The sequence below is a fragment of the Rhineura floridana genome, chromosome 1 (genome assembly GCF_030035675.1).
Source record: "Rhineura floridana isolate rRhiFlo1 chromosome 1, rRhiFlo1.hap2, whole genome shotgun sequence".
In the NCBI taxonomy this organism is placed as follows: Eukaryota; Metazoa; Chordata; class Lepidosauria; order Squamata; family Rhineuridae; genus Rhineura; species Rhineura floridana.
This window is the reverse complement of record NC_084480.1, coordinates 150,108,080-150,121,002: the sequence shown is the minus strand read 5'-3', so window position 1 is coordinate 150,121,002 and position 12,923 is coordinate 150,108,080. Positions and strand designations below refer to the sequence as shown.

At 42.9% G+C, this 12,923-nt stretch overlaps 1 protein-coding gene across 2 annotated transcripts in view; it reads right to left on the bottom strand.

Annotated features, from left to right (window-relative positions):
• LOC133389552 (anionic trypsin-like) overlaps positions 1 to 12,923 on the bottom strand; it is a 34,561-nt gene that overhangs the window by 18,276 nt on the left and 3,362 nt on the right. The window contains exons 2-3 of one of the 2 annotated variants that reach the window (XM_061637460.1): positions 12,164 to 12,328; positions 9,456 to 9,723 (exon numbers count right to left, since the gene is read on the bottom strand). The exons of the other annotated variant lie outside the window; for it this stretch is intronic. Of the exons in view, the coding sequence (XP_061493444.1) occupies positions 9,456 to 9,462 (7 nt within the window). The 5' untranslated portion in view covers positions 9,463 to 9,723; positions 12,164 to 12,328. The remainder of the gene's footprint in view (positions 1 to 9,455; positions 9,724 to 12,163; positions 12,329 to 12,923) is intronic. 2 annotated transcript variants of the gene reach the window in all.

Sequence of the window (12,923 nt, the reverse complement as noted above, 5' to 3'; positions counted from 1 at the left end):
GGCAAACCGCCTGAAAGATTTACCGTGGGATTAATAACAAATCCTGGAATGAATAAAGTTGTAGATATGGATGCTGGGACACTTTATTTGACATGTGTTCAACCAAAGTTTGAGTGAATAAAGTTTTGAACTGTACTGAGATGTAATTTTGAACTGTACTGAACTGAAAATGTATGATGCAATGTACTGAAATGTATTGCAAGAGGTATTGTAGAAATGTATTACTGTATGACTATGTATTGTTGAGATTTCTTTGTAATTGACAGACATGATGAGAAAAAGGGGGACTTGTTGGCATGAGGCCTAGTAGTTTTCCATCAAGTCTGAAAGTTTTGAAAGTTAAGAGGAGTTATGTCTTTGCCCAGTCTGGGAACGGACAGTGAAGGCCGTTGTTATGATAACCATCAAGATATAGACTGGGAAAGTTCTAACAGAGTCTGTGAGTTGTGTCCTTCTGTATCATGCCTCTGACCTGAGAGGCTGTCTTACTTTTGCTTTCGGAGAGAAATGTGCTGTAGAGCTAAAGGGGGGGGAAACTGCTGAAAAGCCTTAATGTCTTAATAAAGACTCTTAACATGCTCTAATGCTCTGAAGAAGTTTCTTGCTCAACTTAACTCCAACGTAATGTATGCTGTTTCACGCAACAACGCACACACACCAACAGGGTACCCCCAGTTACTTATTTTTTTCTATGTGTTTTTGTCCATTTTGATTTTGCATTGATGCACCTGTGTGTGCCCGGTGCCCAGCAGAAGCTCTGGGCCAGATGGGATGCACTGACATCTCGTAGAGGACACCCTCCCCTTTCCTGGGGTATATGATTTGTCCTGGCCTAGAGCAGATTTTGTGGTGGGCACCCCCAGTTACTTATTTTTCCTGTTTTTTTCCTCTGCTTTGGTATTGCACAGATGCCCTCCTCCATGCCCTGTGCCCAACAGAAGCTCTGGGCCAGGCGGGACACAGTGGGATCTCATAGAGGACACCCTCCCCCTTCCTGGGGTATATGATTTGTCCTGTCCCAGAGCAAAGTTTGGGGTGGGCACCCCCAGTTACTTATTTTTTATGATTTTATGACATAATTATGTATTTATTATAATATCAGAAGCCTGATGCTTTTGATTTCATAAATGTATTGTTATTCTTGACGGGGAGAGTCCCCTGATCACAGTGATATATCATACAGGGTACCCCAACATATATTTTGGGGTTCAGAGACATGTTAAGTTTGGTTTGAAGTTTCTGTAGCTGTCAACTCTTCTTCTTTTTTAGTGTTTTGAACTTTCAAGCAAATAAGGAACTGGGAACTAGGCACCAACTTCAGCGTCGTATCAGTTAAATAGATTAAACAGTTGCGGAGGGGCAGCTGATGTTTTGGTGTATATCTCGGGAACCAGACCACCTAGTAACTTAATTTTTTTTTAAATTGAAGCTGAGAGTCCAGAGATTAAGGGGTGCTAGCCGGAGAGCCCCCCAAAAAACTTGGGACTCCGACCGAAAAACAGAGACCTGGTAACCCTAGAACAAACCTTGCTAATTGTTAGCTGATTCTTTTTTCTGCCCTTCCTCTTCCTGTTGCTAAACTTTCTGTGCCACATATACAATGAGGTGCCACATACAGTGGTACTGCAACAGCAGGAGCAAGCATGTCCCAGAATGCTCCAGCTGACCTCAAATAAAATGTCAGCAAATGTCTGACTGAGGCAGACATCTATCCATCGCATCAACTAGTAAAATCCTCCCAATATCTGCTAAAGCCTGAATGTGTGTGTAGTTATAGTTTTTTAATCATTAGCTACTATTATCCTGCCGGGTACATAACAAAACATTGGGGCAGGGAAGCATTATTTTACCTTCCTTGGATTACAAAATACCTTGACCGGAGGTGTCGGATCATTTATAGAAATCAACCCTGCATTCCCTCATTAGCTTATGTATACAAGTCTTATCAATCCCAGATTTTTCTTTCCCAGAGTTGCTTTCTGTTGATGATTCTGCCACACAGAACCACTGAGAATCATTACTAGCATAGCACATGATGCAACGGGAAGTCATACAGAAGGCTGCCATTTTTCTGCAGCTCTTTTGCCTTTAACACTCCTCTGGCATACAGAAATTTAACATGTTATCTCCATGCCAAGAAAAGCTTCACCTATGAATGGCGCCAATGGGAGCCATCAGGTGATTCCTCTCCACTGCAATTTCATGCCTTTTCCCCCTCAGGGTTAAAACCAACATGTTGCCATCATGGGCGGAGACATATTTCTATTGAGATCCAGGCTGGAGACAGAAGGGTTAAGCTTCCTCTCATATTGGGAAGATTTTCAAAACAGGCTACGAATTAGAGAAATAAACTGCCCTCTTCAACAGCTCAGGAAAATTTGAACAAGTTACATGTACACTTTTTAAAATTACTGTTCAAAAATTATTTAAAAGAGAAAAGGTATAATATGGTATTTTTGCAAGTAATTTAAAAAACCCTGCATGTATACTTTTATTATCATAACTGAAATTGTTTACTGTAAATATTTATTATTTATTTATTTTATTTAGTTGCATTTCTAAACCGCCCTATAGCTAACAGCTCCCAGGGTGGTGTACAACACAATAAAACCACAATATTTAAAATACAGCTAGTGTGTATTGTGCATACAATTATAAAACATATTTAAAAACAAAATAAAATAAAAATAAAAATAAATTAAAAATTAAAAAGCCTAAAATGCATTAAAATGCCTGGGTGAAGAGGTGGGCTTTTACCTGGTGCCGGAAAGATGACAGGGAAGGCGCCAGGCGTATCTCATCTGGGAGGGCATTCCATAATTCAGGGGCCACCACCAAAAAGGCCCTAGATCTTGTTACTGTTCTCCGGGCCTCTGTATGAGTTGGGACCCGGAGAAGGGCCTTAGACGTCGAGCGGAGTGAACGGGTAGGAACATAGCGAGAGAGGCGTTCCATCAGATATTGCGGTCCAGTGCCGTTAAGGGCTTTATAGGTAACGACCAACACTTTGAATCTGGCCCGGAAACATATTGGAAGCCTGTGCAGTTGGGCCAGAATAGGTGCTATGTGGTCGAATTTCTTCGTCCCAGTAAGAACTCTGGCCACGGCATTCTGCACTAGCTGAAGTTTCCGAATCGTTTTCAAAGGTAACCCTACGTAGAGAGCATTACAGTAATCCAATCTAGAGGTTACCAGAGCGTGAATAACTGAGGCTAGGTTCTCCCTGTCCAGATAGGGTCGTAGTTGGGCTACCAGCCGAAGCTGGTAGAACGCATTTCGTGCCACCGAGGCTACCTATCCCCAAACTACGGACCTGTTCCTTTAGGGGGAGTGTAACCCCATCTAGGGCAGGTCTGACATCAACCATCTGAGCGGAGGGCCCCCCGACCAACAGCATCTCAGTCTTGTCAGGATTGAGTTTCAGTTTGTTAGCTCTCATCCAGTCCATTATCGCGGCCAGGCAGCAGTTCAGTACAGCAACAGCCTCACCTGAAGAAGATGAGAAGGAGAAATAGAGCTGCGTATCATCAGCATACTGCTGGAAGCGCACTCCAAAACTCCTGATGACCTCACCCAGCGGCTTCATATAGATATTAAAGAGCATGGGGGACAGAACCGAACCCTGTGGGACCCAAGCACCAGCTTCTGGAGACGATTCTCGAGGTAGGAGCACAGCCACCGCTAAGCAGTTCCTTCAACTCCTAAATCCGCGAGTCACCCCAGAAGGATACCATGGTCGATGGTATCAAAAGCCGCCGAGAGATCAAGGAGAACCAACAGAGTTACACTCCCTCTGTCTTTCTCCCGACAGAGGTCATCATACAGGGCGACCAAGGCTGTTTCTGTACCAAACCCCGGCCGAAAGCCGGATTGAAATGGATCCAGATAATCAGTTTCATCCAAGAGGGCCTGGAGTTGGCGTGCGACCACGCGCTCTAGAACCTTGTCCAGAAATGGAACATTTGCTACCGGCCTATAGTTGTTAAAATTGTCAGGGTCCAAGGAGGGCTTTTTTAGGAGCGGTCTCACTACTGCCTGTTTCAGGCAAAGTGGGACCACTCCCTCTTGTAAGGAGGCATTAATCACCTCCTTAGCCCAGCCGGCCGTTCCATTTCTGCTAGCTTTTATTAGCCACGAGGGGCAAGGGTCCAGAGCGGAAGTGGTCGCCCGTATCTGTCCAAGCACCTTGTCCACATCCTCGAGCTGTACCAACTGAAACTCATCCAATAAAACAGGACAAGACTGTGTTCTGGACACCTCATTAGATTCAACTGTTACAATATTGGAGTCAAGGTCCCGACGGATGTTTATGATCTTGTCTTGGAAGTGCCTCGCAAACTCATTACAGCGGGCCATTGATGGTAATATTGCGTCCGAAGAACCAGAGTGTAAAAGTCTCCGGACAACTTTATAAAATAGTTGCCTACAAGATCCTGCTGTGATCTTTTTTGTTCTATATCGCCTGACTGGCACACAGAGAAAAGGGGACTTTTGCTACTGCTGAAAGGTATAAACCAGAAAAAGACAACAGTATTCTGACCTTGCAAATGGGTTCTAGCTATTGCCTGGAGGTCAACAAATCCCTTGTCAATCACAACTCTGACTTCACTGATTGGCTACAAATCTGAAGGGCGGAGTTAGAGCAGCCAGCTACTAGTTTAATTTAACAGAAGTTGCAAGTGGGGGAAGCTGACGTTTTGGTGTATATCTCTTGAACCAGACCACGTAGAAACTTAATTTTTTTTAAAAAAATGAAAGCTGAGAGTCTAAGGAAAGGGGGTGATTCACCCAGAGACCTGGTGAGGAGCCCAAAAATCTGGAGTCTCCAGGTGAAAACTGGAGACCTGGCAACTCTATTTGGGATACTTCTGGAGTAGCAACTCTATGCTTGCAGAGGGTAGATTTAGACTCTAAAGATGACTTATGTCATCTCTCTGTGCAATAATTTCCACCTCAGGTTCCCTCATTTAACTAAGATTTCTATCTTAATTTCCAATCAGAGAAATTTTTTTTGTTTGAGTGGTATGCACCAAGCAACTGCGGTTGATGCTTAATGACATCACTAAGGCCCACCCTGTGACATCACTAGGGCCTGCCCCTGAATTCTCAGGGTTTTAGATGCTTCTGACTTGGCAACCCTATAGGGGAGGAAGGGAGAGGAGGAGGGGGTGGCAGGGAGGGTAGGCCTCTGCAGTGTGTTTTTGTTTTCTGTTTTGTATGTCACTTTGAGTCCTATTTTTGGGGGGAAAGCGACTAACAAATGCTATTAATAAATAATAAATAATAGAGAACTGCATCACAATATTCAGTAAGTGGAAATTTTAAAGGAAGGCTGTGGTTGAGTTCCCATATTGTTTCAGCAAGTACAAATTTAATAGGCATCTTTAAATGTGAACCTAATTGAATTTCTCTCTCATACCTATATGCACCCCACCTCCTGCTTGTGCTTTTCATCAAGGGTTGAGAGACTTCTCTATGCACCTCCCATGCAATGTCTAGTCTGGCCCTGAATCCCTGCAGAAAGGAAAGGTGCCCTGTCGTTTGACGGTGTGAAAAACTTTGTTACTCACATCCGCCACTGAGGGTGTTGCCTCATCCTGAGATCAGGCACTCAGTCCCTGCAGCCACACATTTGGAAGGCAAGGAAATGGCTCGAGTGTGGGAGTTCAGGGTGGCCAGAGGCAGCCAGCTTGATGAGCATAATGTCATTGTCCATGCTAACTGGGTCATACTTGGGATGATGAATTTGTTTCTTGGCTTCAGTGAACTCCTCTGACCCTTCCAGTACATGTATTTTTGCTCCCCGAGCCTCACCTGTATGCGGCTACTGAAATGGTTGCAATGTGTAATAGTGGTAAGTGCATGTTACAGCTAGTTGGTGGTATACAATTCCCTGTCAAAGGGTGCTTTCACACTGCACTTTATTCCGTTATTCTGATGATTTATTTCCTGTTAATTTGCGCATAAAATTTGAGCTTTCACACGACGTAACGGGTAGCTCTGGAATTCTGGTGGAATGTAGTGGAAGTTTAGCGCTAAATTCCGCAATAAATGATACCTGAAAAATTCCGATAGCAGGCTGGGAACCTGGAAGATTGCGGGAGTTCTACTGCTGCTGCTCACATGACAGCCATCCCAGCATGCAGTGCATTCCCGCCCTTACCAACTGCCACCGCCGCGCCTCCCAGCCGATCCCAGCTGCTCCTGGAGAGCAGCCTCTGCTGCTGCTTAACTAGAGCCTCTGCTGCTGCAGTGCTGCGCCTTCTCAGCTGATCGCAATCATGCCTCCTTCAAACCCCCCCCCCACGCACCAAAAGAACAGGCCTCAAACCGGTAGGTGAAGACCTGTGTGAAAGACTGTTGCGCAAAATGCCGGTATAACAGGTACTGCAGTGTGAAAGGGATTTTTGAAATCCGGAACGAAGCGCTACCTTTTTAATCCGTTAAACTAGTGCTATTAGCCCCATGTGTGAAAGCAGCCAAAGTTAAAGCTATGGAAAGACACTGAGGTTCCTTTTCATGGGGAAATGCAGGTTACCCAAGCTTTGTGAACTAACCTTCTCCAGCGTCACACCATTCTCCAGCATCACACCATTAAGCTGGACTGATGGTGTTACAGAGGGATTGGTTTGCACTTACTGATGAAGCACTTTGGTTTTTTTGATGTTAAGCCAGAGCCCAAGCTTTTCATATGCTTCTGCAAAGACATTTAGGATAGTTTGAAGATCTTCCTCTGAATGTGTGGAGACTACATTATCATCGGCATATTGAAGTTCTACATCAGAGGTTGACATTACCTTAGTTTTTGCTTTCAGCCTACTGAGATTAAAAAGCTTTCCATCCGTTCGATATGTGATTTCCATGCCAGTGGGAAGTTCCCCTGAACAAGGTGTAGAATCATAGCAATGAAAGTAGCAAATAAGGTTGGAGCAATCCGGAGGGGCCAACTTCTGCTTTGCCTGTCGTTGCTATTGGGATGGAAATGCAGGAAGTGTGTTTGCTTCTTCAACTGTTGCAGTACCTAGATAGCTTGGTTGATAGAATACTGAGGGTCCAGAGTTCAAGTCCCTGTCCAGGTATCCTTTCAGGAGTCTGTAGCTTGGCAAATGTTCTATGTGCATAATATCCCAGGTTTAGTCCCTGGTCTAGTTAAAAGAGTCCAGCTAGCAGGCCTTGGATTCAGTTATCTCTGCTTACTACCTTGGAGACAGTGCTGTACTAGATGGACCAAGAGCCTGAGGCAGTATAGGCAGCTAGCAGCATATGTTCATACAATCGTCTACCGGTGCTCACAAGTGCATTCTCTTAGCAGCATGGCGAATATATAATTTTTGGATGGTACTTGGTGTCTCTTATAGCAGCCATAATAGAGCAACCAAGAAAAGGGATTTGTTGAATTCTAAGGAGAGCAAGACGAAACAGCATTAAAGAACCCACCAGCTGCTCCCAGACAGGTAAGGATCAAGTGGAACTTGCTGGTGTCTCTGGCAATGATCGCTCTGCCTGCTCAGAGAAGAATTTGCTGGTGGAGGCTTCATGCTCTAAATACCTGCAGGGTTTGTTTTGCCAAATGCCCACCAACAAAGGTCATGACAGATTTTCTTTTCCCAGGATCTTGGCATACCTTTGAACATTTTATCCTACAGAAAAGTGATAAAGATATGCAATTTCCAAGAATAGAAATACACGTTTTGCAGCTTGAGACTGCCATGCTGGCATGCCAATGTATGGCCCTGAACACTGTTTTATAATTGTTACACGTCCCCATCACAACTCCCCACAGGATTCTTTGCCAGGGAAGCTGGCTATGCTAGAAGCAACACAGAGGAACCTGGAATCACATGTTGCTTCTGACATGATGGGGGCTTCTTGAATTGTACCGCTCAAGATTTCTGTCTAGTTTGCCTCTATAGTAGAGCTAGTTGTGGATAGGAGATGTTGTAAATGTCGCACCAGAGAAGGATTCAGTTTGCAGCTCAGTGGTAGAGCATCTGCTTTGCATTCAAAAGGTCTCGGGTTCAACCCCCAACATCTCCAAGTAGGGCTGGGAAAAACCCTGGTCTGAAATCCTGGAGAGCCACTGCCAGTGAGTGTAGGCAATACTGAGCTGGATGGACCAATGGTCAGACTCAACATAAGGCCGCTTCTAGTGCTCTGAAGGATGGAAAGGCATGCATCATTTCCATCCCCCAGCATCATGCAATGTTGTGCTCCCGAAAAACATTGTTAGCTGGCATTCCAAGGGATTCTAGGGGCACCATTTCATAGGGCCAGTCGGTTTGTGACGTTACTGGAGAGTTAGTGTTTTTATGGTATCTGTTTATTTACAAATAGAACGGCTGACAATGGGGTGGCATCCAAGCAGAGAGTGCCAGTCTAGAAAAGAAGCATTCGTTTCTCCCAGAGCAAAGAGCACCCCTATTATGGACTACAGCAAGGACTGGCATTATGGGGCGGCATGTTTGGGTACCTACTGAGAGCCCACACCCAGAAAGAGGGCCACTGACAAGAGCATCCTGGGCCTGCTCTTCCTCTTCACCATTGCAACCTGTTTGTTCACCTGCCTCTTACTGTGGCCCAGAGGGGATGAGCGAGCAATCAGTGATGGTTGTGATAAGGAGGAAGGGAAGAGTTAACTACCACTGCCTGCTTGCTTACTGGCTCTGCCTGGCAAGCAAGAAGATGGTAGTAGTGATGAAGCAGAGGCGCAGCAACAGCTTTCAACAATGGCATTTGTGGGGGGGCGGGATATATCCACTGAGAGAAAGGTTCCCATTAAAGGTGTTTTGCCCAAGTGCTCCCTCCCAGCCAAGAGCTGCACTGATTATAGCTATTAGCAGGTGATCATGTTTAATTCCATGCTCTGGAAAACTTCATGTTGATTTCAGCAGATCCCAGCTCAGTTCAAAAAAGTAACTTTTCCAAGCTCTGAGTTCGAGTGATTACTCCTCAGTTGAAATCTCCACTCGGCCATTTGTGCTGGATGAGTAAATTTACCTTGCCTTTGTCAAATCACACTCTGTTTGCCTTACCTATCTCAAAAGGTGTTTGAGTATAAAATGGAGAGGGCACAGACAGAACCATGTAGACAACCTAAACTTGTCGATTGATATGCACGCTTCAGCTGTCTGTAGTTACTGGTCCAAATACCAAACATATTTTAACAATGTTATACATATTACATTAATTGTAATTGAAATTCATTAATGTAAATATTTTCATTTCTTAGAGCAAGAATTTTATTAAATTTTATCAAATTTTATTAAATATTTGTTCAAAATACTTTGAGTTTAATATAGTATTTTAGAATTAATATAAATATAAATAAAAAACAGTGAAATAGAAGCTAAGTGTCACACATCAATAGTACCAAACTGTCATTGGTAGACCATAGCAATAACATGAACAACATCAATTTAAGATAAACAAATTGCAAGGTTTTCCAAGTAACTCACGTGACATCTTTGCTAGAAATTTGGCTAGCCAGCTGCCTCCCAAATAGGTTTCACACAGTTGTAAAACTGTGGTATGTGGCACTGCTAGATTTGGCCATGTGCAACCTCTGGCCCAACATGCAGAAAAGCAGTCTTCAGTTTTTTCCACTTATTTCTCAACTGCATAGTGCAGCAAACATGTCCCACACGTTCCATCCTAATGTTCACCCAAAAGTCTTCATTTGGGGCATTGCAACTGCCCATAAACACAGATGCTGCAAGCCTGTGTCTAAGTAGAATAAGGAGAACTTTAGTTTCCTCATTTGTCCAATGCTTACCCTTAATGGGTGCCCATTTAGGTACCCCCCAGAGGCCATTTCTAGTTTTCTACAGAATCAGAGACAAATTCTCGCTCTACAGTCAATGCACAGCACAGCACAGCTGAGCAGCAGAAACTCTGTTTGCCAGTCTACATTAGCGGAACACGGAGGTCAGGATTAGCAGGAAGTGAATAGCACGGAATGATTAGCAAAACAGATTGATTACTTTTGTCTAATGTATATGATTCCTTCCTGGCCACACTGCTGAGAAAAGGTAGATTTTGTCAGAGCTTGGAAAAGTTACTTTTTTGAACTACAACTCCCATCAGCCCCAGCCAGCACGGCCACTGGATTGGGCTGATGGGAGTTGTAGTTCAAAAAAGTAACTTTTCCAAGCTCTGGATTTTGTACCATATTAATTTAAGGAACAAGATGCAGGAGATAGCTTAATATTTATGAATAGAATGTCTGAGGGGAGAAATAGTACCGGGTTGATTATGGTGGCAGCACAAGCCAAGTCCAACTCCTGTCCAAACTAGGTAGTTAACTGGTCAATAATTTTTGCCACTTTTTTACTTCTGCCTCCTCTGCCACAATAACTTACATCACAATACATCTTTCTCTGCTTTTTCTGTTTCATTTTATTGTGGGAGATAGTGGAATCGATATGTGAGATCAGTTAATAGTCTTGGATGGCAAAAATTTGCTATTGTCAATGGCATAGATTAGCCTTTCCCAACCGTTGGGTCCTCAGATGTTGTTGCACTACAATTCCCATCAGCCCCAGTCAGCATGGCCAATGTCAGGAATGATGAGAACTGTAGTCCAGCAACATCTGGAGACCTAAAGATTGGGAAAGGCTGTTGTAGATACCACTTGTCTGCTTGTGCTGAATGGCAATATCTCAAACTACAGCATATTTTAGAGTCTATTTTTGGACCATCAGCTTTGAGTGCCTCACTATCTTCTGTATTGCTGGAGGAAATAAATGGTTCTTTGCAGAAAACTAAGCCCATAATTGTTGTTTACAGGAATGTTGTAAAGTGGATATTCAGGATCTTAGAGAGGGATGGAATAGAGAGCTAGAGTATTCCATTCAGCTGAATCAATGGAAATTGCTTTAGCATCTATTTGCAGCATTTCTTTAGATTTAAAATTGAGACTGATGTAACAAAAAGTGATGTTGCAGGTTTATTTGACTCCACAGCACCTTTGTAGGAAGGAGTTGGCCAGCTCAGATAGATGTTGTTGATGTAACACTAAAAATGCCTCTTTGAGGCGTATGATATAGACATGTCATGTGGTGTCTTCTTTCTGGTTAGGAACTATTGTTCATATTCATTTTGTTTTGGATAAATCTTTATATCTGCGGTTGTATACACACTGTTACATTATATTCCTGTGGTGTGGGGAATAATGGATAACAAAAGTGGATCCTACAAACCCTTATGGGGCAAAGAGGCTTATATTGCAAGGCAGGGAGGACAAACACCCACCATCCACTACTCAGTGGTCTGAAGATTTCACTGCTCTTTTTTCATTTGAATGCATGGTTTATAATAGTCAATCTTGTTTGGATAAGCATTTGGATATATGGACTGCTTGCATTGACATTAGGGATGGAAGGATCTGTCAATTTCGGTTCTCTCAGTTTCTCATTTTCCCAATCTTAAATTCAGTTCTCCAAATTTCTCCAGCAATCTGGAAGGGTGATGTTTATATTACTTATTGATTATTGATTGTGGTTCTTATGGGTTTTTATATTGTATTTTACTGTGTTAATGTACGTCACCTAGAGTGGCCGTTAATTCGGCCAGATAGGCGACTCATAAATAAAATTTTATTATTATTATTATTATTATTTAAAAAATAATCCTCATGAAAATTCTTCAGAATCTGAGTGTAATTGTCTCCTAACAAACACATTTTTGTATGCGGTTTTGACTATTGTACATATTATTGCAAAGAATTTCTCCTAATACAATTCATTTTATGTGTTGTTTTCACTACTATATTCGTTTTTATCCCATTTACCCCTAATATATGCATTTTTGTAAACACTGGTTGGTTGGAGAACTACATCGCAACATTCGGGTAAGTGTGAATTTGGAAGGACGGCTTTGTTTCGGCTCTCATATTGTTTCAGAAAGTGCAAATTTAATGAATTTGGCTTTAAATGAGAACTGAATCGAATTTCTCCCCCATCACTAATTAATATACACATTTAATTAGGACTGATAGAATGTTCTCATTGTTAATGTCACCTGGCCATGTTTTTATTTTACTTTTCTTTCTTTTTATTATATTTGCAAATAAAAAATATTTTTAAAAAAACCATTTGACACATGGATTAAAATCATTAAGAGAAAAAGGCAGATGTAGTGCTTCCTTTCACAATTAAAAACCCACCTGCTGTGACCCAGAGAGAAAGAACCATAGGCCAGGCTATCTGGGCCTTCATCTCGGGCAGTTTGCTGTTGTTGGCAAGCTATCTATTGGCATTAGAGGCAGGGTTTTCTTTTCTCTCCACAGGCTCAAAGTCTCCCCCTTGAGGTCACGTCTCTCCAGTAATGTCTAGTAAAAGAAATAGACGATATATAGCATCATTGCGTTCATCGTTATGCCACCCCAACTTCAAACCAGAGAATTGGAGCAGGAATAGGGAAATGTTGCATGTGACACGGTTGTGCCATCCAGTTCTTAAATTAGGCAGTATTCGTGAGATACGTGAAGGGAGCGTGGGTTGGTAAATGCCACAACTCAACCCTGTAAACTAATGGGGGCCGGCCTCTGTCTTTCACCTATGATGGGCTGAGCAGCTAATTCCTTCCATCTTCAGTCTTGCTGGCACTCAGCCATAGGCACGTTTTGTGCTGATTTTTTAAAAAAGTTTGCACTTAAATTGTGCAACATTTTGGATGCACTTTTAACATAAAATACACCCTTTTCAATGCATTCTTCTGTAAACTACACATTTTGTAGACATTTGAAGTAAAATACATGTTTTTACATGCACATGTTGCATTGCAAAATCTGGAGAAGGGCATAATCTGACTGGGAGTTGTGTTCAAGGAGTGTTGGATCAGGTAGGCCCACTGCAAAAAGCAGGCCAAACCCCTCCCACACCCCTGCTTTCACCTTCTCTCTTGCGTTTCCTCCTCCACCTCCC